Source organism: Maylandia zebra, linkage group LG5, assembly GCF_041146795.1.
Source record: "Maylandia zebra isolate NMK-2024a linkage group LG5, Mzebra_GT3a, whole genome shotgun sequence".
NCBI classification, from domain to species: domain Eukaryota; kingdom Metazoa; phylum Chordata; class Actinopteri; order Cichliformes; family Cichlidae; genus Maylandia; species Maylandia zebra.
This window is the reverse complement of record NC_135171.1, coordinates 25,199,655-25,224,987: the sequence shown is the minus strand read 5'-3', so window position 1 is coordinate 25,224,987 and position 25,333 is coordinate 25,199,655. Positions and strand designations below refer to the sequence as shown.

Sequence of the window (25,333 nt, the reverse complement as noted above, 5' to 3'; positions counted from 1 at the left end):
ATATTCTAAATTTACTATTAAATGTAGAGTTTCTTTTTAATTTAAGCTACTTTATTGTATTTTTTTTTTAGCATTTTTAGTGCTCTAACTTTTATGGCTGCACACACACGTACACACACAAACACACACACGCAAAGCAATCTAATTGGTAATTTATTTATTTATTTTAACTGCGATGCCCAGCACACTCAAGTCGTCTGAACATATGGCGGGGGAAAGGGAGGGAGGAAACAAAAAAGGAGATCATTTTGTATTTGCATGCATTTATGGAAACAGTTTTCCCCTTACAACCAGTTCGTGCTCAAGTGCTCTGGACTGAAATGTACAAAAACCACGTAGCTCGCAAGTTACTCGAGCTCCGGGATTTGTTCAAGTATCTGGCTGCTGGAAATGGCAATAATACACACAGCAAAGAGATGGCTCAAAGGATCACATCAATATTTGTACAGCATGACTAGGAATAATCAAGGTGAGAAGTGTCACCCTCTTTAGTGTCTCTTGAATGTGAAATTGGATCCTGAAGTGGCCTTGCAAGCATCCTGTCAGCCAGACTGAGGCTGGACGAATTTGGCACGATGCTTTCTTGAAAATGTATAATATGATAATGTGTGTAAACTACGTCCCATTAAAAGTCAGGAACATGACAAATATGCAGCTGTTTGACTATAGTAAAATTTTAGCCTGGTGTACTCTGAAGAGAGCAAAAGCTCCACAGGAAACGTGATGTGTAGTTTGTGTTGTTTGTGTTGTTTGTTGAGACTTTTATTGTTTATTGTTGTGGCGCAGTATCCACGCCTCTGGGCCAGGGTAGGGTGAACCAGCTTGGCGGAGTGTTCATCAACGGGAGGCCCCTGCCAAATCACATCCGACACAAGATAGTGGAGATGGCCCACCACGGCATCCGACCTTGCGTAATCTCGCGACAACTGCGAGTTTCTCACGGTTGTGTCTCCAAGATCCTCTGCCGGTACCAAGAGACCGGCTCGATCCGTCCCGGGGCCATAGGAGGCAGCAAGCCCAGGGTGAGTGGGGGTCCACGGTCCAGGAAATGGGTCACAGTAGCAAGAGGATGGGAGAGAGGGTGGGGAGGGGTGGGGAGGTGGAGTGGCAAAAAGCGCATGACACCTGAGTGAACTCAAACCTGATGTTTGTGTTGTTATTGTAGATGAAGTGCAATATTATAATAATAATTTTCTCAAGGTGGGTAACACACCTGCAACATTTTTATAGGGTTCATGAAGATCTAAAATAAATACAAATATTAATTTTAAAATGACACAAAATAAAAGCTAAAAGAAAAAAATTGAGAAGCAAACATTTATTTTTTTATAATGATATAATTATATAATACTGATTAACCACAATATATTTGTGGTGTATTTCATACCTTTTTCTTTTCTTATATTTGGTTATTAGCTTTATAAAATTGTGAATAGGGTGACGTAAAAATGTCTCACTGATTAGCCAGTTTTCTGTTTCTTTGCCTGCATAAGCCTATATCCCGACTAAAAAATAATCCTACATTTTAAAATTATTAATAATATAATTTAGAGTTATTTAGCATAATTTAGAGTTTCGTTTTAGATTTCGTTCGTATTATCTTTTCGTTGATCTTTCGTGGACTAAAACAAAAATATCTTCACATCTCGGTTAAAACTGAAATTCCTTCTTTTCCCCTCGTTTGTCTTCCCCCTCTCCTTTTTACACCTTTTCAAACCTAAAGCAGGTGGCAACGCCTGACGTGGAGAAGCGGATCGAAGAGTACAAGAGAGAAAACCCGGGCATGTTCAGCTGGGAGATCCGGGATAAGCTGCTGAAGGACGGGGTGTGCGACAGAAGCACAGTTCCTTCAGGTGAGGCTTCATCTGGTAAGCTGCACTTTTTTTCCCTACTACCAGCGAACACTGCAGCATCACTTCTGAATGAACATCACTTTGAATCCCACGTTTTAAGCTTCAGTTACTGATAATAAAGGGCGCACCTTCAGCTGTTTGACCCAGAAAAAAACTCATCCCGTTGAAATGTGGCTTCAGTGCTCCATAGTAAATTCCCATCATTGTATTACAGTGTAATTTTACTTACCTTTAATACAGAAAAACACTTTTAAAATATTTTCCTAGCGCTTCTGCTGCTTCATGTAAAACTTTTTTTAATTTTATTTTATTTTATTTTTTTTGCTGTGCTATTTTTGTGTGGTATAGCCTTCTAAAAATGTATGATAGGATTACTATGGTTCTTTTATGGGTTTTAGGGCTAATCACCCGTTTACCTTTTTGTTGCCATTAGTGAGCTCCATCAGCCGCGTTTTGAGGGCCCGATTTGGCAAAAAAGATGACGAGGATGACTGTGATAAGAAGGATGAAGATGGAGAAAAGAAAACAAAGCATAGCATCGATGGCATCCTCGGTGATAAATGTAAGTTAACAGCAGAAAATATATGGCCCTTTTGTATATGTCTGAAATAAGAAATTATTATTATTTATATTATTTAGAGTAAATTTCAACCTTGTAATCAGGAAGCAAGTGTTTTAAATAGACTTCCTACTTCACGTCCTCTTGGGAAATTGTCCCACACCCGAGCTGCAGCTAAACGGAGTGAATTTATTCCTGCTTTTAACTCCGAGCCAGCAGTTGTTCATTCACTCAATTATTTATGAGAGCCTTGGCAGAAGGTATTTAACTGCAGAAAATTAATTTGTGTAGCAAATTCCTCCTCATTCATTCACTCATTTAACGACCTCTAAACGACAGCTGACAGTTGACCCATTTCACAATCGATGTCAGTTCACCGACATTTCACCACTTGTCAGTTAAAGTGGAAATCAGTGTTCATATTATTATTTGCTCTGATGCTGCTAGGAGGGGAAATAAAGCGATGCAGGTATTTGCTGTCAGCGCCTTCCGTATTTATGAGGCACTTCGAAGGATTTTGGGTATATCCTGTTATATAGGATACGTTCGTTTTTGTAGCTTGTTTTATGTATATTAATTATGAAATTGTTAGACCATGGAATCATGGGGAAATTTCTTTTAATTTCAGGTATTTTTTTAACATGATCTTCTGATTTTATCATATTTTATTTTTTGCTATTATTTCTTTACGCTTGGCTATGAAAGCGGGAGAAATGCACAGTGTCTGAATCAAACGTCTGAAAGGGTTTAAATAGATTTTTTTTTATCACAAAAGAAAAAGAAAAAAAGGGACGGCCAAGAAGAATTTTTCAAACTTGAAGATGAACTTTACGAGCAAAAAAAGCCCTCCCCTCTATTGATGCGGTTTATAAAGTGAAGGGTCCGATGTACAAAAGCAAATCCTGGAAAGCAGGGCAGCGAAAAGGAGAGTATGGGTCCGTCCATTCTTATTCAAAAACCTGGTTTAAAAAAAGAGAGAGGGAGAGAGAGCGAAAACTTTGGACAAAGGGCAAGAAGAGACATAAAAGGAGATGAATTATTCAGTACGCCCCGCTGGTAGATAGTTTTGTAATTTTATATAATGGTCCGTTGGAGAAGAATCAAGTGATAGCGTGAAAACGGTCTCTTTTTCTTTCACACCACGCGCTAATGTTAGGGAAAAAAACAACCTTTTTCTTGCAAAAATGTCCAATGTTCATATAGATGAGCCGCAAAACGTGCAGTCTCAAAATGACCATAGTAATAATTTTTATTATCATTACAACGATAAAAAAAAAATGCGCACAACTGATGCACACGTTTTGCATTTTGAAGTTCTTACCTGCAAAATCCTCGCGTAATTATTGACTATTTACTTTTTTCTTTTTTCTTTTTTTGATGGTGCACAATATAGACATAATTCTCCTGCTTCTATTTTTTCTCCTTACCGCTGCTCGTGTTTTAAATTGGGGTTGATTTACGTTGCTATAAAAAGAGACGCACCCTCTGCGTAATGCAGTTTAGACTACCAGCAACCGGATGGCATTTAATAATGTTAATACTTATTAGAGTAAGCACTGGAAACGATGGTTGCTGAATAGGTGGCTGTGTTCGTGCCGGGTGTAATAGCTCGCAGGCATGGTAAGAAATGTATTTATCCCCAATCAGCCCCTCACTCTCCGAGTTTGAAGCACAGCCCTTATGTGGAGAGGGGTTTTAAAGCAGATTAAATAGAGCCTTTTATTTCTTTTCACTTTCATCTCAGAGCGGAGCTCACAGTGGCTCGCCCTGGGCACAAAATTCATGAGATTTTTTTTTATTCGTTTACTTATCCAGATTTTAAGACTTTATTTATTTATCTATTTGTTTATTAGGTCTGCGCATTTGATTTTCTCAGAGGTTACATCACGGATTTATCCCAGCTTTAATCTAGCTTTATTAAACGTGTATTTAAAGTCCTAACCACATGACAATAATGTAGATTTTATTTGCTGCATGAAGACAGCTGTTTGTTTGTTTTCATAAGGTTGTAGTTGAAAATAAACCAATCAAACCTCAGCGCATAACCGCCGGAAAAGTCTCGCTTTTAGGGCCTTTTGTCGTTGATAACTGTTTGGAGTGGTGATCCTGGTCCATCCCACAATTTGTGCAGAAACAAATTTCCAGTCCAAGGTGCGCACTTCAGTTGTCACGCACGGCTATTAAAATCAGTCCCAGGGTTTTAATTGCGCGCAAGAAGGTGCTTAAAGACCGCTGTGCGCAAACGTGGGTATCGTTATGTTTTGCGCCACCCCGGTGAGAATCAGAAGGCGAATCAGCTGCCTGGCGTCAATCTGCCACACTGATGCATCCAAACTGACCGTTAGATGCGCTGCAGACACGCGATGGACATTTCAGCAAATCGCAGGATTACCTGAGGTCCTCGGTGTAATTAAACAGATGTCAGAAGGGATTATTTCAAGGCAGTGGGGAGGGAAAGTGACAGAGCAGAGGAGAGGTGTGAGGAAGCCAGACCAGCCCAAACAGCCAGGTGGGACTGGGAAAGAGGAGGCTCTAACTGTTACTATAGATCCATATTCAGTGAAATACAATTTGGAATCCAGTGAATGTAAGTCGCATACTGCATTCCTTCAAAAGTATGTGGATCGTATTGTCTCTTTTCCTTTTCAGCTTCAGTTATAAGTCGGCATGTTTCATTAATTACGACGGAAACATGTTTTCTTCAGGTTTACCCCTCAATGCCAGGTACCCTGCATGTGATCTGCTACAGAAACAAACAAACAACAAGGGGAAAAATAGTTTCTGCCTGCATGGTGATGAAAATGTGAAAAGCTGCCCTCTCTGCGCTTTCCACATCACAAACGCACGTGTGTGCGCGCGCACACAGGGAAGCGCGCCCTCGTGCACGCACACCCAGTCTCTAAGTGTATGGTAATATAATGTAGCTATATTTCGGGTCTAAAGCCGTGCTGAATGAGAAGGACAGGGGAATGAAGCGAGAGACCACTTCAAACAAATCCATCTGGAACAGTGTGTGAGAGAGATTCAGTGAAAGTATGGGGAAGTTATTTAGCTATTAATAACGTTTTTTCCTCAGGCATTGAGAGTGACTCCATCTGCACTTTCTCGCAGCTATTTGGCTGGGTGGAAATTGAGGGAGACCCAAATGTTGGGGAGAGATAACATACCCATCATAGCCCAGACCCTGCGCTGTGCTTCACTGCATTAAACTCGGATTAACCTCCCCTGTCCCCGCAGCCACTCAAGCCACATTTCACTGGAATTTACATCGGTAGGCCTACATCTCTTATAAAGGGGGCAGGAGCTGAAAGACATGACATCGTCGATATTATTATTATTAGTAGTAGTAGTATCATCATCATCATCATCATCATCATCATTATTATTCTTATTATTTTTATTTTTATTTCCAGTACAAAAATAAAAGTAATGATATTTCAATTTCATTTTTCCATTTTTAGCTTAATAAAAGAAAAGGTAAGAAAGCAAATATCATAAAGAGTAATTATTTTGACAATAATTAAGTTTTATTTGTATAAGTTTTATTTGGTAATTTTAACATTTCTTTAGAAAATATACATTGTGAATTGTTTTTAAGATGTCCGGACACCCGGACACCTCTGGGTTTTTTTTTGTTGTTGTTGTTGTTGTTGTTTTGTTTGTTTTTTACACAAAAAGAAAATTTAAAAATACACATAAGTACCTTTCTAACCTTTCTTTCGAGACTGCAGTAGTCCAAATAGTGGTAGGTTAACAGGTTTCAGTGACTGTTTATAAACTATAATAATAATAATAATAATAATAATAATAATAATAATATCGACACCTTAGATAGATGAACGATGAGCACATTTAGCCCATAGCTTGGTCATGATGTAAATCCATTATTGTTAACGACGTCTCGCCGTCATTTTGTCATTAGTGTGACAAATTTCCATTTCGGTATCAGCAATGTGCTAAAATTGTAGATTTAGAAATTAAAATTAACAGCGTACAAAAAAAGAGAAACATTTCCGCATTTCCGTCACTATTTCAATGCACTCCCCACCCCTCCCTTCTTTAAAAAAAATCAGCCTTTTTTCCTTCAAAGATTATGGTGTAATTTGTTATTTAATGACATATCGCGAGACTTGATGACAAGCGCTACAAACACTGTTACAAATTGGTCTATTGGTTCCAGCGAGGTAACGTGAGCAAACCGTGCAACATAATAACAGCAAACTGCGCTGCGTATGAGCGGATATTTGAGCGCTGCATCATTTTTTTTAGGGGAGTTCAGTTTAAGCTTGTAGGCCTACCAAACCGGCGAGACATTTCGGTGTCAGGAGCTTTAAGTGTCCAAAGCATTAGGCTGCAAATAAGAAAAAAAAAATCGAGTAGGCTTAAATTCATTCTCTGCTGACATTTGACTTTGATCATATGAGAAATATTCATGGAAGCACAAACACTAGCTCTGTCACCATTATCCAAGCTGACAGTGATACCTCTCAAGGCTGTCTATTAATTAAAGTGGCGCTTACCATGTGGGACGACTTCCTATCTGGGTACAAAAATGGTTTTTCCATCTCTTGTGGGGCTCTTGAAAAGGGGCAATCTTTCCTCTCCAGCTTCTTGTGGGAAATTTAAAAGTGTACAGAGGAAGACATGGGGATTTCTAGCTCATTTATAAAGACGAGTTTATAATCCTTTCCTGCTTAATAACTTAAAAGGATTCAATTTCTCCCCTCATTTATGGGGTTATGATCACACATTGTTAGGCGCAGATAGCAGCATTTCAAGGTTAACATTTCCTGCTCGAAAATATCAGAATATAAGCTGTAAGCCCATAGGTGCCCTTTGTTTAGCCCGCAATTTCCCCCGCAAATGCTGATAGGCCCATTTTAGATGTTGTTACTATTAATGTGATAACAACGAGGAAGCCGAGGAAGACCAATTCGATAAGATGCCTCTATGCCACAGAGCATTTTTTTAAATGATATGATATTTAATTATAGCATATAATTTCACCATCGAGAATTAAATTCAGTAGGCTTACGCTGACTCTGAGGATTGAATGTCTGGTTGGGGGTCTCGAGCCATACGAGACAAATTAAAGAGGAAGCGTTGCCCTCCAGGTATCCTGTCACAACAGTAGGGTGCTTCAGCGCGTCTCTCATTTCTGTCTGTGTTTTATTCCGCCAATTTTCACTATGGGGCTCCGAGAACCTGCGCAGTGCCCGCGGGGCTCTGGTCCAAAATAAATAGAGTCTCAATTTTTCATCATCTCTTTTTGCTCAAGTTTGCCTTCTTTCTCTTCCTCTCTCTTGTCCTCATTTCCTCCCCCCCCTCTCTCTGTCTCTCTACCACGTGCATCACACGGTCACGTCAACAGGTGGAGGTGTTTAAAAACTCCGAGGAAGAATTTCCATTCTTTCGTACAGCTCCGGGGTTTCTTTTTGATGCACTTGACTTCCTTTTTTGATTGTGGTTTAATAATTTTTCTTAGCTCGAACGGATGCAGGTTTAGAGCCGGTTTTAAACAACTGTCGTCGTTTTAAAATGTCAATTTGCCAGAACTTTATATAATAATAATGCAGGAGTGATGGATTTCATGACATTTGAGGCGCTTTAGGGTTACATTGTGGTATTTTCACGGAAGCAACTGCAAAAAGCGCACTTTTTAAAAATTACCCGTTTAGAATGTGACAAATTTCACCGACTTATTATTATTATTATTATTATTATTATTATTATTATTATTATTATTATTATTATTATTATTATTATTACATTGAAAGTATCGTTGCTGTCAGCAGCAGCCCGCCTGACATCGCCTCAAAAACATTTACATTTCCACTTTAGGGGCTTGACGTATTCTCCAAATTGCCAGCGCTTTGTTAGCATTAATGTTTAATTGGCTGGAAGAAGATGAATGAGGCTGACAGGAATCAGCTGTCCGCAGAGTCCCCTGTGAGTCTGACTCGGAAATCATAACCTGACCAGCTTTTCCTCCTCTGAAACCAGCTCGTTGAACTTGTCACATCTAATTAGGGTGTTAAAACGCACCGAGAGCATCGGTGGGAAACAGTAGGTGGTTGGTCCGGGGCAGCCAATAAGGCCTTTTTGGGTCAGATGGTGGGAGGGGGAGGAGGGGTGGGCAGCGTGGTTGGATGGGGATGTTGCTGAATTGGACCGCTGCGGGCTTTTATTTCTAAGCAGCACCCCCTTTTTTCCGCTATTACTTCAATTATGGCCATCCAGCGGGCTAAACAGGCCAGCGTGCATGGACTCTAGCCTTGTTTTAATTAGGTATGAAATTAATTAGAGCAGACATCTATTAAAGACTTTTAAGTTTGGCTAATTTTTTTTCGACAGAGTTTAAAGGTATAACAGTGGATTAATGGCTTACACCCAAAATTACATTTTATTGCATCCCATAATTTCTGTGCTGGCTGTCTAACAGGTGTCAGGCAAATTTAGAGATACTGAAAGTTAATTAATATTTTTTTGATGGAGTTATATGCGCTGTTTGTAGAAACACGGACGTGCATTTAAAGCTTAAAGCGGAGTTTCTCATTTAAAAAAAAAAAAAAGTAGCACAATTTTTGCTCTTTCAAGAGCGCACACACATATACTCTTTACATATAACATTTTATCTTATTGTGTTGTTGGAGCTGACTGGAATGGAAAAATGCAATTGTCTTCCATCTCCATTCTAAGAGACTGCATTTTCTTTCTTTTTTTAAAAAAAATCTTTTTTTTCTTGTATTGGTTAAAAGCTCTGTGATGTCTGACAGCCTACTCTCACCATTGTTAAATGAACAGCCACTAGAAAAGGAAGAGAGAAAGAAGAGGGAGGAGAAAAGGCCCGTCTGTTATTTTCTGTCTTGAGACTTGCTGCATAGGCTATTCAGCCAAGTTGATGAACTCCTCCAAAAAGTTTATTAAGGGGGTGAAAACAATAAGAACTAAAGCCTTTGGGTGCCTGGGCAGACAGTTTATAAACTAGCTGCTATTGTGCCTCAAAGGCAGATGCATGAATACTTTTGAATAGGGGCCTTCAAACTGACACGATCAGGCTGGACAGCAGCAGTTTTAAAGGGAGACAGGGTGCTTCTGCTGCAGCTCAGATCTCTGCCTTTTTTTTGCATTAATGTACATCTGCAAAGGAAGGGAGGAGGAGGAGGAGCTGGGCACTGTCTGTCATAGCCAATGGTTTTCTCTGTGTCTTTGTATAATATGTGTGTGGGGGTTGTTGTTTTTTTAAGAACACACACACACACACACACACACACACACACACACACACACACACACACACATACATATATATATATATATATATATATATATATGTATATATATATATATATATGGAAATACCTATTAACATATTCTTAGATTCCCTGAATCCAATTGCAATAGAAACAAAAGTATATTACAAAGCATATCATCTGTATTTATGTTCAAACAGTACGTTTTTTCTTTTAGTACTAATGCTGTATTTTTTGGGCAGAAAATGCATAAACTGAGACAATTTCAGACAAAAAGCTTCTGACCAACAATGCACCGCAAAAAAAGGGGCACAAAAACACAAGGCAGAAATCTGTTCAGTGCCTTAGCAGGCTGACGTGGATTCACCGTTGATATATATTTTTTTTGAATGGGGCACAGTGGTTACGCACACTCAAGAAGATACATTATTCCCTTCCTTTTCAGTAAACAATAGACTGTCACTCTTTATCCTTCTTCCCTCCTCTGTCCCTCCCTCCTCAGCTTTCTCTTTTAGCCCTCTTAGTCTCTGGCTCTGTGCCTCACAACATCAGAGGGAGTCCAGTGATTTGTGACCCCAGCAACCCACACTTAATCTCGCTAAAGAGGGGGAGCATCCAGTTTACAGCTTGGCGGGCCCCAAATAGACCAAGCCTGCTCTGGCAGGTGTCAACATTAGCAAACAATTGGTCCCCAGTCCCATGCCCCATACCCCAGTGCAACACTGAACCTAAACTATTTGGGGCTCTCTGAAAGGAGCCACATAATAGGGAATGTGGAGGGGAGGAGAGGAGGGGGAGGACAAGGGGGAGATTACACTCTCAGACAGCTATTAGCAGGGATGAGGCTTTTCTAAACAAACAAAAAAAAGAAGAAGAAGAAGATCAATACTGTGTTAGTTTACCAAGTGGAGTCATCTTTGTGGCTTTGGAGTATTTATTTTCTGCTCCATTGTTTTTCTCGACTTCTCAAACGTCTGTGGGCCATATTGGCAATCCAATTAAGTTTGGCAGGGGGTCCCTAGGAGGCCTATTTCTTCTCGCGGGCAGTTGTGTGTTTGCAGTGGGCAGCTCATTCAGAGATTTGGTGTTGTAATGAATCCTGAATGGTGAGTATTACCTTCCATAGTGGACAATGACTGGGCTGTCCAGAGGGGAAACAACACTCAGGGATGACAGAGCTGTGTTTAGCCCTGTGGGATTGCAGTCCCTCTACTTCATTAGACAGGAGTGTCTTTGCGAGGAGAGCAGAGGAAATGGGAAGGGAATGAGTTGACATGTGGACTGCTGCTAGTGTTGAGTGGGTATGTGTCCTGACAAGAAGGCCAATGTTTTTTTTATAAAGGCTATTTATTTATCTTTCAGTGCTGATTCGTAGCCATGCCACAAGGAGAGACAAGTGTTCTCAGCAGGGGAGATTCGTTTCAAAGGTTTTAATGGGAAAATCTATTGTATTTGTTATGGGAGAGAAATCTCATTTAATTGCTTTGAGATGTGCTGTTGGTGTCTTTCCACCTGGCCTCCAGAAGAAGAAAAAAAAGAAAGAAAAAGAATAAAAACACTGGTTGGTGCAGTTGTTTTTTCTACACATCGCTGGAGAAGCTGGTGTCATTTCAGTACCATAAACAAGGGTAGTGAACAGTAAAGTCACCGTGAGCGTTAATGGCATCTGGACATCACGCCACTTACAGGACAAAAAAAAGCTCCAAACGTCACAAACAAACACTGATGTTATTGTAAATTTCTCCTGCAGGTAAAAAAAAATGTGTTTTTGTTTTGTCTTGGCAGGGTGACTGCCAAAGGAGACAGATAGTTTATTGTCATTCCAGCTCTAGGCACTACATAATTAACCATGTAATTTCATAAATTGTAGTCAGCTTGCTTAATAAGTTATCTACCAGACAACATAAATGTTGTAACTGGCTCACAGATAATGTCGCTAAATGACAAAGGCCTTTGAAATCGTGGAAGTTTCACCGGTAATTGTGCATTATACTTACGCAGGAAATATCAGTCAGCAGATGAAATGCTTCGCTTAGAGTTTGAGCCATTTTAAAAACGAAACTGTTGCCGTTTCCTTTGTGTTAGCTTTTCAAGCCTGAGAAAGCCGTTTTCTGCGGCGTTTTTACACGTGTTAGACACACACTACAATTATAGTGACATTTTTATAGCTTTACCTTTATTTTGCCCATTGTGTTTTAGAAATATTTATTATAAGGATTGAATATAATTTAAAAAGCTTAAAAAAAATCATGTTGTCGCAGCATTTGAATTTTATGTTAGGCCACTTTTCTGTGAGGAACCCAGAACAAAAAACTCTGTTGTCCGCTTGAATTTTCTGCCTGTCTGAAGTAGAAATTTTAAGATGAACGGTGCAATAATAAGCAGGACCTTTGGCAGAAATAGATCTTTGTCTGGGTGATTAAGCCATTGTCATTGTGCTAAACAATGAAGGATCGCAAACATGAGTGTTCAGTACATCAGGACATCTCGGACTTTATTATGTCCATGTAAAATTGTGCACTGGATGAGCAGGTCGGAGCCACATAATTTACTGAAAGAAATCTAGTTTCCTCCAATTCACCTTGCCAGCTAAGGTTGTCAAACTCTGACAGCTGGCACGGATCGGGGACAGTGTTTCGCATTATGGCCATCCACTGGTTACCATGGAGCTGCATTAGAAAAGACAAAAAGCATTTCTGGCTAATTTTATTACAATGCAGGAATAGCCCACATAATGTGCAACAGTAATTATGTTTAGCACAGTGCACCCGCGCTCTCCCTCAGTGATGAATGAGAAGCATTGACCATGGTCTGCTAGTTTAAAAATCGCCATTAGCCTATGCTACTTAGGGCCAGAACATTTCACATTTTATGCTCTTGATGTGCTTCGCCACTGAAATATTCATTTGTTTTAATTGTGCATGTTTTTTTCATAACCACAAAGACAATAAGCATGTTCCCTAAGTGTTGCAAATCAGAAATGTGTTTTTTTTTCCCTACTAAGTTAAACTGTGAAAGCAGTTGTCCAAACAGTGGGGTGGAGCTCCTGTCCTAGCCGTCAAAATAACAACTTCAAATGTTGTCCCCTATTTTCAACTAATGGGCTTATTTCTGCATCGTCAGTCATTCTCTCCTTGGGGAATATGTAGTCTCAGTATAAAAAGCTTTTCTACTGTGCACATTACAACCCCTCAATATGGCGGGCTCTCGGAAATTAATGCCAAGCACTGTAATGCTTTACTGTGGCCAGAGAATAAGCTCTCTACAGGAAATATTCATTAAGTTCTTGTATATAAAGGAGCTCTTTGGTAACGGTTTGTTTATTTGCAGCCTGCTAAATGTTAGTGGAGAACAGCACGACTGCCTTTTTAATAATATATTCTCCAAGGTTTTTGGATCAAACAGCTTTTTATTAGTTTTCACTCTAAAATAATATTTCAATTCTACATCAGCAGCCAGACAGGCATTATAAAGAAATGTAGATGTTCCTGTGGCAATTTAACAACTTTTATTTTCTTTTTGAAATATTCTTTGAGCTTTTGTTAAAGTTTCCATCTTCCTCTCTTTCACCAACTCTTCTTTCCTTCCTGATGTCCTCTGTGCCACACAAACTTTTCCGCAATATTTGCTCCCCATCCTTGTCCAGAAAATTAGGAAACTTCCCTTGGGCGCATAAAAATGTCCGCTGTGCATTCCTATACTGTGCCCAGTAATCTCTCTTTGGCTTTGTTGAGAAAATGATTTGTTCCTCCAGGAGACCTTGGCTCATAGCCCTGAGACGTAACTGTTTGATTTCGTGCGTAGGTTTTTTTTTTTTTTCGAGCTTTTTGCTGGGGGAACGGGGCTCTGGCTCTAGTGCCATTTGGCTGAGACCCCCATGGGCTCCTCTTTTTTTATGTTCTTGTGCTCTCGTTTAATTTCATTACTTTTGCTGTGACCTCAATTAGTAAAGACTTGAGATCAGGCGGTGACATTCTGCTCGACAGAAAATAAAATCTGGTGCAAAGCTCAGTTTTAGTGGGCTAGGGAGAGGTGGCAGGAGCCCGGGTTCACATTTTGTCTGCTTAAAGTCTTTAAGGGTCCACGTGGTTCTGTAATCTGACTTTGTTCCTTAAAAGTGACACAGGAGGAAAAATAATGAAAATTTTGAAAATAAGCAAATGCATTTGGATGTGTGAATAAGGAAAACTTACTACTCACAGTGTTTAAAGCACATTTTCCCCAAATAATTACCCATTAAAAGGGTTACTAAAGAAGAAATTATCTGTTATAAGACTTTCCTGTTGTGGAAACAGAATGTCTTAAAGTCATAAGCAAACATTTATATTGTAGCTAATATCCAAGTTTTAGTCAGCAGTATATTAAAGAAAAAGAATCCCACCCTTCAAGCCCTTCACGCTTTCACACTCAGGCAGCGCAGAGGCATGGGGAGTCAATATGTCAGCGTTTATGGATGCCCTGCAGAGCTGCACAAGGCTGTCAGGCCCCTATTCATGCTCTAATGGCCCCCTGAGGAGCTCGTCTCTCCGGGCTGAAAAGGCCGTGAGGCCCAGTGGACGCCCTGTTGTTGAAGGTGAGCATGCGCTCTCATGGACGCGCTGCGCCTTCATCCATATGACAAGAGCCATAAAAGAGCAGCGCTCTCGCTGCTTCTCCCTCTCTGTCTCCTCTGCTTTCTCTTTTGCCCCCTCCCCCCCCCCCCCCCCCCCCCCCTGCCCACCTCTAAAAGAGAGAAGGGGGCTAATTGTTTGTTGTGGGAGCCAAAGATTATAGAGCCTCCATCTTTCTTCCTCCTTTGCCTTTTTCTCCTCTTCTTTTTTTCAAGCGCCTCCTAAAGAGCGCGATTCTGTCAGAGAGACAAGAGGAAAAAGTTTGGGAATTTTCCTGAGGAATGCCAACGTAAGAGAGCCTAAATCTCCTGACAGTGACAGGAGGAGATTTTGCGCTTGGCAGCAACAACGGGACAGTCTTCGGGTTCACTTGAAGTTTTTATAAAGTAATAGATAACTTTATGGAACGTTATAGACCTTAGAGCTCTGTTTCCGGTCTCACTTTGCTATCTTACCACTTGAAATAGATTTTGGGGCAAGTGCCAATGGGCCTCAGCCACTTGCTACAAACTAGTAATCAGTATGATATGCATGAGACAAAACAGAAACCGCTGATATCTGTCCATAAAGGTGATCTAAGAATGATTTTATTTTAGATATCTGGTGGATTTTCATGTCCTTATGTATACTTACACATCTTATCCAGATTCAATTTTACCTAAATGTCAAAATACTGCCCAGAGAAGGTCCTTGTCAACAAGGAGAAAAGTGATAACGCTTTCTGGCCTATTACCAGACGACCAAGTGAGCAGTTAACCTGGTTTTGCCACACATGCAGCCTTTTGATAAATTATTTGGTGTGTTGATCTGACTATTTTATTACCATACAAACGAGTAAACTCGAGCTGTTCCGAGGTTATGCGTTGCTTTCAGAGTTTTGAATTTGTTTTTCACATGCGGGGAGATAACTACAGGGGGAATAAAAGATTATTCATAGAGCGTCTGTCTATAAACCATTCTGGTTATCGCTGTCGTCTATCTTGTATTCACACGAGGTTCCTATCTCAGATACATCCTGCAGTAAATGCCTTGAATCATATGCCTCCTTTAACTTGGCAACCCCTTTAGGATGAACAGGCAAGTGCATTAAGCAGAGATGCCGCACCATTCTCCAAAAAATGCAAATTGGGAAGTTGTTAGTTATTTGATGTTGCTGCACGATCCACCCCCCGCCCCCGAAACATCCCTCCACTCCAGTGTTGGTGGTTGAATCGCATGCAGTCCTGAGGACAGGCAGGGCTGTTTATATGCAGGCCTGGAGCAGCAAAGACAGCACAGAGACAGATGCATGTCAGAGATAGCAGATCCCATCTCAGGCAGATGCCTCTTATCACAGGCCTGTTTGCATAATTAGGCCTTTTGATATTCACCCCCTCTGACTGACAAAAAGTATAATTGCGGTATCAAGTACGACAAAAGGTAGGCACAAAATAAACAAGTCAACATAAATAGGGAGAAAAGATGTGGTGTTATTTTTGTCCTGTGGGAAAAAAGAGGGAGGAAAAAACACCATTTTTAACTAAATCTGCTGTCAGTCACAGTCAACTGGTGTGACTCGGTGCTCACAGGCTGGTCCTGTGAATGCCTGCAAAACAGAGAGCGTGAGGCCTGATTGTAATTATGCTGGAACTAATATGCTTTTCAAAATGAGCCATTATGAGCTAATGCTGCACTGCCAAAGCCCTGTCTGTTTTTGTCCCTCTGTCTTGGATAGTTTGCAAAGGTATGGCTGATATTGAGGCCATGGGTTATGATATCAGAGACAGCCTGACTAGGATGAGTGCCACTTTACTTGATGCTAATACTGCTGACAGGTGAGATAGGGGATAAAGCACCTGCACTGCTGCAAAACCATGATTTTTTTTCCTTTTTTTATGATTTTGAAAGTAAAGTTTTAATCTTCTGGTAAAATGGTCTTTTGTTTTTGCATTGTAATTCCTTCCCCAAAGTATTATTTTATTTATATATTTTACTTCTACATAAAAGCTCTAAAATAGTTTTATTTATCAGTCCCGAGCTATCTTTTTCTTGTGCTTTTTAGCACCAACTAAACGTATCAGATGCACAAATTTGGCCAGGATTTTTAAATGCCGGGCGGGCGTGAAGTTTATTGGTAGGATGACGTATCGTAAACCTGTAACCCCGCAGATCATGTGGTTAATTGTGCGGATTGATTGGACAGCTGTCCGTTTAATCAGGATTACTTCAGTGTCTCGGGGGTAAAGGTGGAGGACCGGAGGAGTCCGAGGGTTTGGAGGGAGAATGCGAGGAGCCCTGGAGGAGTAGGTGGGGAGGGGGTCGACATGAGGACGAGTTTTGAGGAAACGGGGTGATGAGGATCCCAGCTGCCTGTGTTCTGTCTGCAAGGTCAGCAGAGGAGCATCAAGCAAGAGAGCAGGCTTTAAACCTCACAGTAACCTTAAAACTATTAACTAGCAGCTCGAGTCCTTCAAGACCAAGAGGAATGTGCTATCTAAAAGGTCTGCTCAGAATTAAAGCATCGCTGACGCAAAGTCACGCTGAGGTGAAAGGATGTGGTTCTTCACATCTGTAAGCTTCACGTGTACTATAGACCCCACCCCCACCCATCACCACCCATCACTTATTTCACTATACCAACAATAGTTCGTATAATAAAAGCAAAACTCTACAAAGCAACAAACCCACATTAAAACCTTAACGAAAAATTGCTAAATACTAAATATAATAAATATGTTTGTTCTAAATAGACCTCCTATTGAATGATATAGACATGGATGTGAAACATCTCAAGAAAAAAAATACAAATATGTGTTTTTTGATGGCTTTTCAAAATAAATACATCTTAAATAAATCTTAAAAATATCATAAATAAAATCTGATTAATTTTCCCAGTTGGTAAAATACTAACTGCAAAACAGAATAATAGAAATAGGTGTATATAAAATGTATGCAGCTGATCTGCACAGTAGTAAGGATGTGTTTACTTGTATCACTGACTTTTTGCCTTCTTAAACTTATCAGATCACTCATATTTTGGGACTGTAACTTGTAATATTGTAGATCAGTGTTGTATTATCTTCAAGTCGGTCCTTAAACCCGTCTGTGCAATAACCATCTCGTTTAACCAGTGCTAATTTGAATCTTTATCAGGTATTTACTTTGACAAAGCAGAGTGCAAACCTGATTAATTCCTGTTTATTATGGGGCACAATTTTAAATCAATGTTGAGGGAAAACCTCAGAGGGCCCCTGGAGGAGAGTACACGACACTAATCGTGCCCACTGGATGCCACATAATTAGATTCTAATTGCACAATAAGCAATGAGACAAGGCATGAGTGGTTTATCAATATCCCACGAACATTTGAATGGAAATTACAGCAGTCGTATTATATAAAGGTCTAATCAGAATGTACCTTTTTTGTGCCGAACAGACCATTAAGGAATTGACCTTGACAGCCCTGCAGGGATTTTGTTCAGTCGTATTTTGTCTTTGTCTGTTCACCTTGGCAAATAAGTGAGGAGAAAAAGGAGACATGAAATTTTGATTTTAAAGTGTTTTGTATCGAAGACAGCTGAAGACGTGGCTGTTTTCTCTGTATGTACTTGTATGTGCGTGCATGCGTGCTTGTGTTTAACTGGCATATATTCAGACCACGTTTTAATTCCTCCGCTCTTTGGATAGACTTGTCCTTTATTGCAACTCCGCTGCAATCAGCGGCGGGCTCTCTCTCACCCAAATATAGTCAGCATATAGATGAGTTTCACATCCAACCCCGTTCCCAGTTGGCTCCATACAGCGTGTGCCGTGTTCCATTTTTCCTTACTCATTACAGGCAGGGCCGCTGACCTCGTGCTTCTGGTTCATGTACGAGAGCAGATGTGTTGGCTCTGCGGGGCTTAATGACGAGCAGAAGTACAAGCTATTGTCTGCTGAGGTGCTTAGGCGTCATTTGCCTGCTAATGGGTGCTAAATGTGACAAAGATTGCCACATCAGCTTAGCGACAAAATAAAGTCAGTGAAAAAAAAACCCCACCTCGAACAAAGGGGAGGACAAGAAAATCGGTTGAGGAGGAGAAGACTTTGGTGTCTTTTTCCGAACCCCTTGAGAATGTGTCGGCTGTGGCCCCGGCGTCTCCCTGTAGGACACAGAGGTGACTTTGGAAAGTGATCCGCAGACCGCTGGGCTGGTCTCAAGTGTCGTCATGGCAAGTTACTGCCCAAATGGATGTACGCATCCTCATGAAAACCAACAAAGGGATATGTGGTGTATGTACATATTCAACTTTGTATGTTCAAGGGTGTTCTGCAGCGGAGTGAGCTTGTGCTTCAAGAATCAATCTTTATTAAAAAGGATAAGACTGAAGAATTGATTTAATGAATGCGGCCTCATGTCCTGCGGACACATGTAATCCGCAGAGAATCATTGAGCATGAGCTCAGGGGGACAAAAAATGTTCGTAGAAGACTCATAGAGTGGCCTGTAATGATAGTCTCCATATAATCCCATAATTCCTTGTTTAATTAAACTCTGGAGCTGGCCTTGAGACTCCGCCAGCTCTGTTGCTCTTTTGTTCTCACAGTTGTTATTTGGAGGCCAGGTCTGAGTATTCTTTTGTCCACTTATGTTGAAAGATTTGACTAGAGTGAGCTACGAGCGGAGATTGGAGCTGTAAAACAACAAATCAGTCGCAGGCGAGACACTCAGGTGAGCAGCATAGTTTTTTATTCGAGCTGAATGGCAAAGGGCCTCTGTCAGAGGCGGAAATCTCTTCATGCACCCTCTTCTTCAGTATCTCTCTTTATTTTCCCTCTCCCACACTTTCTGGACTGTGCGTGATGCAATCCAACTAGGCCTGGAGCAACACTGGCACATCACGCAGCCTTGTCAATGTCTCAATGAGGAAATTATGAAAATATGAATTTTATGACATGAAATGAAAAGGGCCAAGTAGTTTGAATAGACATGCAGAGGAGGTGAAAATGATGCAATTTTCTAAATTCAGTTATAATGGTAATGTGCAATGGTAATGCATATTTGCTGTCAAAAATTTCCCTGTCGGCCTGGATTGTACGGCTTTGTGCTGTATCTATATTCCTCGAGCAAAAATTCAGCTTAGTTGAATGCCTAAAAAGTAATGTAAAATGTGTTCTAATTCATTTAATGACAGCAGATGGAAACACATGGGACTGAATGGTTTTGGTGTGATATTGTGTTCTATTTTATACGTTTTGGCTGCACTGTGTATGAGCAGTGTGCCCTGGGCCAATGACAGAGAAAAGCAGGGTGAGGAGCAGCAAGGTGGCCTGTGCAGATTAACCCCTCTACCCACCAACACCCCACTCCCCCTCAGCTCTCTGCATTCACAGCCTCTGGGGCCCCTCTCAGAGGCAGGATTGTATATCAGGGGCTCTTCTATATTAAATAAATATCCACAGATTAAGATAATATTCTCCCAGTTGTATACTGAGAGAAAAGTAGCTGTCATTTGAATCCACTGTGTTGCCAGTCCCCCACTCTTGAGACTACAAAAGAGGCTCTTTTAGAATCCATTTAATGCTGAGTTTATGATAAGTTTCAACCCATATTTGCGGCTATTTTCCCCCCTCACTAGTCAGTATATTCACATAAAAGGCTTCTTAGCTTGTTTTCATTTAGTGGCCCTCTGTCCTTTCCTTTTCCCCTCAGGTAACCGGACAGATGATGGTTCAGATGTCGATTCTGAGCCCGACTTGCCTCTTAAAAGGAAGCAGAGGCGCAGCCGCACCACTTTCACCGCCGAGCAGCTGGAAGAGCTGGAGAAGGCTTTCGAAAGGACGCATTATCCTGACATCTACACCAGAGAGGAGCTGGCTCAGAGGACGAAACTTACAGAGGCCAGAGTACAGGTTAGACAAGCAGTGCCAGTACTCGGACTGATAAGCATGCACACTGTGATGTAGTCAGACTGCATGAAAACGCATTTCCGCTGGTGCTCGGCTGTGAAGTTTGGATCATTTTGAGACCCCTTTGTCTGAGACATCAGTACACAGCAAACATCGCTTTCCAGTTAACTCTGAGAACATGCAGCAAACCTTGTTACACTGTGTTTAGTAAAAAAAAAAAAAAAATGAAAGAGTTCCAGTGATTTTTGATGCTGCAAACATCCACCTATGAAATCTTAAAGGTTAATTTACATGAAAAATTAGCAGCACAGTGCTCAGTAGTTTATTTGTAATTTAGGTACATTACTCCTTTAAGAAGCGCATGTGTAATTGAGGTTTAGCTATGCTTTGTGCAAAAAACCCATCAGTGCTGAAAATCACTGAGGCCTAGCTCATACAGAAGACTTAAGGGATTCTGTGTTGCATAAATGCTAACATCTAACTAAAGCAACAACTAAAGATACTGCAAAGAGCAATATCTTTTTCCCAAAACCTAACATTTGCCTTCTTTTACCCATGGTACTGGTGTACACATCCATCAGGGCTATATTGCCCCTTTTTGTCATACTTCACTGTTGCATGTAAGGAAGCTTGCTGTCTACCGTTATCTTTCATGTTCAAGTACTTTGACAGAGATACTCCCCTCCTTCGCACCTCAGATCCGGGGACCTGTCCTACAGCCTGAGTGCCCTGCAGTTGTATGTAAGCTTGAAGAAAGATATGTACAGTAGAGTTATAGCAGCAGCTGTTCTACCAAAGACTGAGGGAGAGAGAAAAAAAGGGAGAGGAGAGAAAGGGAATGCATTCCTGATGGATTTCTCATTTCGGCCTTTGGCCAGGATCTCATCCCATCACTTTCAAGCTCGCCGCTGCTTGTAAAACCCACCACATATCACACAGGGCTCTTCAGCCTCTCTGGGGACCCTATGCTCCGACAACAACATTAATCAATCAACTGCTAGTAAAAAAGAAAAAGGGTCTGGGGCACCCCTCTCCTCTTACCACAGTCATTCACACTACCCTAACCCCTCCAACTCCTCACTGCATGCTAACTGTGCATCACACTCCAAACATGCAATTGGGTAACTGATTCCACACATGTCTTTGTCCATCTTGAAACCCCCCAACAAGGATGTCCAATATGTCTGAGTGTGTAATGCCTCACTCAGGGAAAGAGAAATGTATCTCACCGCTGTTACAAGGCAATATATTTGAGGGGGGTTTCTTTTAAAAGTGTAAGAAGCGAGTCAAGACAAGATAGGTATTTTATTGATTTAAAAATAGCATTCAATTTTGCATTTTGATCGGACAAATATAGCCACACAAACTAAGCAAACCTTATGACAGAGGTGATATAAGTATATACATCTTTGTAGTGCACTTCAAAGTCATCAGGGAGCGTGGTCCCTCTTTGGGTTTAAAAGAAAAATTCAAGCGTGACTTAATGTGTATCTCATGTAAACATGAGAGCAGGAGAAAAAGAACATGAAGCGACTGCTGCCTCTCTGCTGTTAGATAATAGACTTAAATGATGTCATGTGAAAACCTGAGGAATTTGAGACATGGCTATAATTTGTTAATGCTGTTTTGCTCATAATCTAATTCTTTAAGGCTTTGAAAGTCTCAAAAGGTCAACTTAAACTTAATTTTCTGAGAAGGTTACAAAGAAAGGGACTCTGGTAGCCAAACTATATTAATGCCCAAAGTTGCCCTACAGTGTGACGAGCATGTTTCAAGGATTGTGGTTCTAAGAATTTTCTGATAGTTTTATCTCTGTGTTTCCCCAAATATATCTCGGGGTTTGTGCTTAATGACTACTGGAGATGCCACATAAACATTTCAGTATTTAAACAGTGAGAGAGAATAGAAGCTAAATATGAAAGGATGTTGTTTAAATGTAAATTTGCCAGCTTGTGCATGTGAGTGCTATTTGTATCACTTGGTTCGGGAAATTTCCACCAGCTGGGCTTACATATAGGTGCCCAAATGGCCCATCACAGGGCAGAAGAGAGGAGACCCTTTGGCCTGAGAGAAAAGCCTCTCCAGCACAGCTGCAATGACGTATCTTCCAGATGTCGTTCAGAGACTTAACCGGTGTTTGGGGCTGAGAAACTGTCCGTAGGAAGGGGGGTGTTGGAGGAGGCTCATAGACTCATATTTTAACTCGTATGTGTGTCAGCTGTCACGGCTCGCTGTTATCCATTTGTCATTAAACACAGCGATAATGTGAAAAGCAGTTTTTAGGTTCGGTGCAGAGGTAAAAGCACTCGTGCGGCAAGCACCTCTGCAAACATGGCCGCGCTGGCGCTCAGCAGCCAGAGCTCAAAGCCGTGTTGTAAATTAAACCGCTTGATTCTCGCTGAAGTGATGAGTGTTTGGCTTAGCGCTGACTCACAACCCAAACTCGTAAACAGAGCTAACTCCCTTGTGTCTGCCCTCGCCTGCCATTTTAAGACCCCTTCACCATCTATCTTTATCAACCTCGCTGTCCCTTTCAGCAGAGCTACCAGCACTCCCTTACCACCCCGAGCCCTGCAGTGGTTTTATCACCCCAACTGACAAATTGTGGGATATGATCCATATCTCTCAGCAATTAGTTCCAGCCTGTCTCAGTAGGAGGGGACACTGCCAAGTCTACCTTCACTATATCCTCCACTGATGCAGTATGCTCTGCCACTTTCCATCTGATAACCCCTCAGTTTTAACAGGAGCAGGCAACAAAGCCATTCCAGGAGAGCAGCGCTTGTGTTTGCTCCCTGTGTTGAGGAGTGGACCAGGATGGGGAGAGCTGCGCAGGCCTCCGTAAATCAGCTCTAGCAAATGAAGCAAATTACATTCCCCTCTATTTAGACTGAAGTTTCCAAAGAGACTGACTCCAGAGTGTCGGCTGAGGCTCATCATCTCAGCGTGCGGCTGCTGGCTAGCTTTCCCGAATCTGTCACATAGGTCCCCTTTCATTACCAATAAACATTCTGCATGTAGCTATTATAGGTAGTGGAATCTAATAAGGTATAAGCATTGCTTTTACGAAGTGTGCAAATCAATTTGGTAAAAAGTTTCTCTCTTTATCTGTGGCTCGCGCTGACCTGTTGGTGCATGCAGCGAGCAACAGGGAAACAGGCCTCGGTGGAGTCTGTTTGCCGGGCCGGCCTCTGCATCTGTACGTCACAGAGCAGTGTAGCTGAATTCAGACTAATGCTGATTCAAACGTTCCAAATAGCTGGTGAAAATATAATCTTAATGTCAAAAGGTGATACACAGTTCCCTGACTTTTAGGTCGTCATTGAGTTTCAGCAGAAAAGGCACGATGGATCGATTGTTGCCACAAAATCCAACGGGCAACTACATTCCCGCCAGTACGGGTTTATTTTTCATAAAGGAATAAATAGGATTTGTGTAGATTGTACGGGAGAAATTGTTGCAATGCATCAGTGTGAATGTTCTAACAGTTTCTTATTATTAGAATTTAAATGACTTTGGTACAGTGCTTCTGTACTCCTGATACTTATCAAGCTAATCCCACTCTCCTCACAAATTCACACTCCTAGCTACTTTAATTAGCATAGTGCCAGTCTGGAAGGCAGGCAGGGAGGGAATCAGAGAGAGGGAAGTGGGGAGTGGGGGGTAAAGAAGAAGAAGGGGGGAAGGCGAGAGGAGGGGAGGTGTGAGGGAGGAGGTGAGGGGGGTATTGCGTGGTGTGAGACAGAAGAGGATTTGTGTGTTGAAGCTGGTTGCATCACCCCTCTGTGTTTTCTGTGGATATGAAGTCAGCAGCACATTTTGTTTTGTCATTATCTCGGCTCTTGGTATTCATCTACCGAATGGTGCAAATTGGCTCCTGAAAGGCGTCACACATTCAGTACTTGTCTTTGACAAAATAATTCATGGAGGATTGTATAAATGGAGAATCCTGAAATATGAGTGATCCTATTTAAGAGAAACAACACTGACAGGTTTTTACTGCAGTGCAGTGTCACGCCTTTACAGTGTTAGTGTGAGTGTGTGCGCGCGTGTGTCATCACCGATCGGCGATAAGAAAACGCCAAATGCCACTTGATCGCTGGGAGTCGATTCTGCTGGCTGAGGGTGAATGGAAGATTACATGCAGCGAAGAGATGCATGCAGCTAAACACAGACACGAGACTTAAACTGTCCTGCTCCTTGTCGTATTTGCAGGGGTTTTTTGTTTTTTGTTTGAGATGTTTCAGGTTTGCATCTACGGCCTCTACTCTGGTTGCACTCGACAACAATCTTCACTCCCAATGTTGAGTTTTAGATCTCCTCTTTTCGCCCTTCCTCCCAAAACTTCCTCCATAAAGATCCAGAGCTGCTGTGCAGGCCTATCCAAGTGCACTAGATGCAAAAAACAGTTTAGTACATGAAAAACAAAGCACAAGTGAGCCATTGGAATTCAACTGCACATTTGTAGGTAGATAGGGAGTCATGGAGAAGTGCTGCAGCTCTCTGTACTGCAGAGAATTAAACCGGATTGGGGATAGCAGAGGAGAATCTGTGGTCCAAGGTGACTTTGTGATCAGGTTCCAGAGCGCAGCCTCAAATCCTCAGCTTCAGGCTGTGTGTTAGTCAGTGTGAGAGTGGATGTGTGCATGTATAAGACTGTGCAAGTAATGTATGCATGTGTGTGATAGTGTACAGGCTCTTGAATACATGTTTATCCCAGTCTGTGCTAAGAGCCCAGTGATTGCTGGAGAAAGCCATTCAGTCTGTGATGCATGCTCATCTTCCGTCCAATATGTTAAACATTGCATCCACTGTTTGTGCATGTTGACAGAGCTGCAGCCTGTATGGTAGTCTGCAAAACTTTCACTGTTGAAATTCTCAGAGTACTGCAGATTTCAATAAATCATGATGATATTCCAGAGTTTTCTCTGTGTGAGACTTTCCAGCAGCTGGAACAAGATGAGAAATGATTGAGATCAGACCCCTGTGCCGCAGAAATAGCTTTTCCATAGTAGCACGATAGATGAAATGTATATACTAAATTATTTAACTGAACATTTGCACTAAACTAAATTTGCACAAACTTTGTATGTCAGATGTTTTCAACAAATGTTCACAATTAGGACAAAATAGGTTTAATTAAAAAAAAAGTAGTTTGAAGTAAAATATATAAATATATAGGCAAAGTTAA

General features: G+C 41.2%; 1 protein-coding gene across 2 annotated transcripts in view; it reads left to right on the top strand.

The window, feature by feature from the left end:
- The window catches only part of pax7a (paired box 7a), a 43,795-nt gene that overhangs the window by 948 nt on the left and 17,514 nt on the right, over positions 1-25,333 (top strand). Inside the window, exons 2-5 of one of the 2 annotated variants that reach the window (XM_004548580.3) lie at positions 787-1,022; positions 1,724-1,853; positions 2,287-2,415; positions 19,946-20,145. In XM_004548580.3, the coding sequence (XP_004548637.1) occupies positions 787-1,022; positions 1,724-1,853; positions 2,287-2,415; positions 19,946-20,145 (695 nt within the window). Of the gene's footprint in view, positions 1-786; positions 1,023-1,723; positions 1,869-2,286; positions 2,416-19,945; positions 20,146-25,333 lie in introns of both variants that reach the window. The other variant, XM_004548579.3, reaches the window with a different exon arrangement.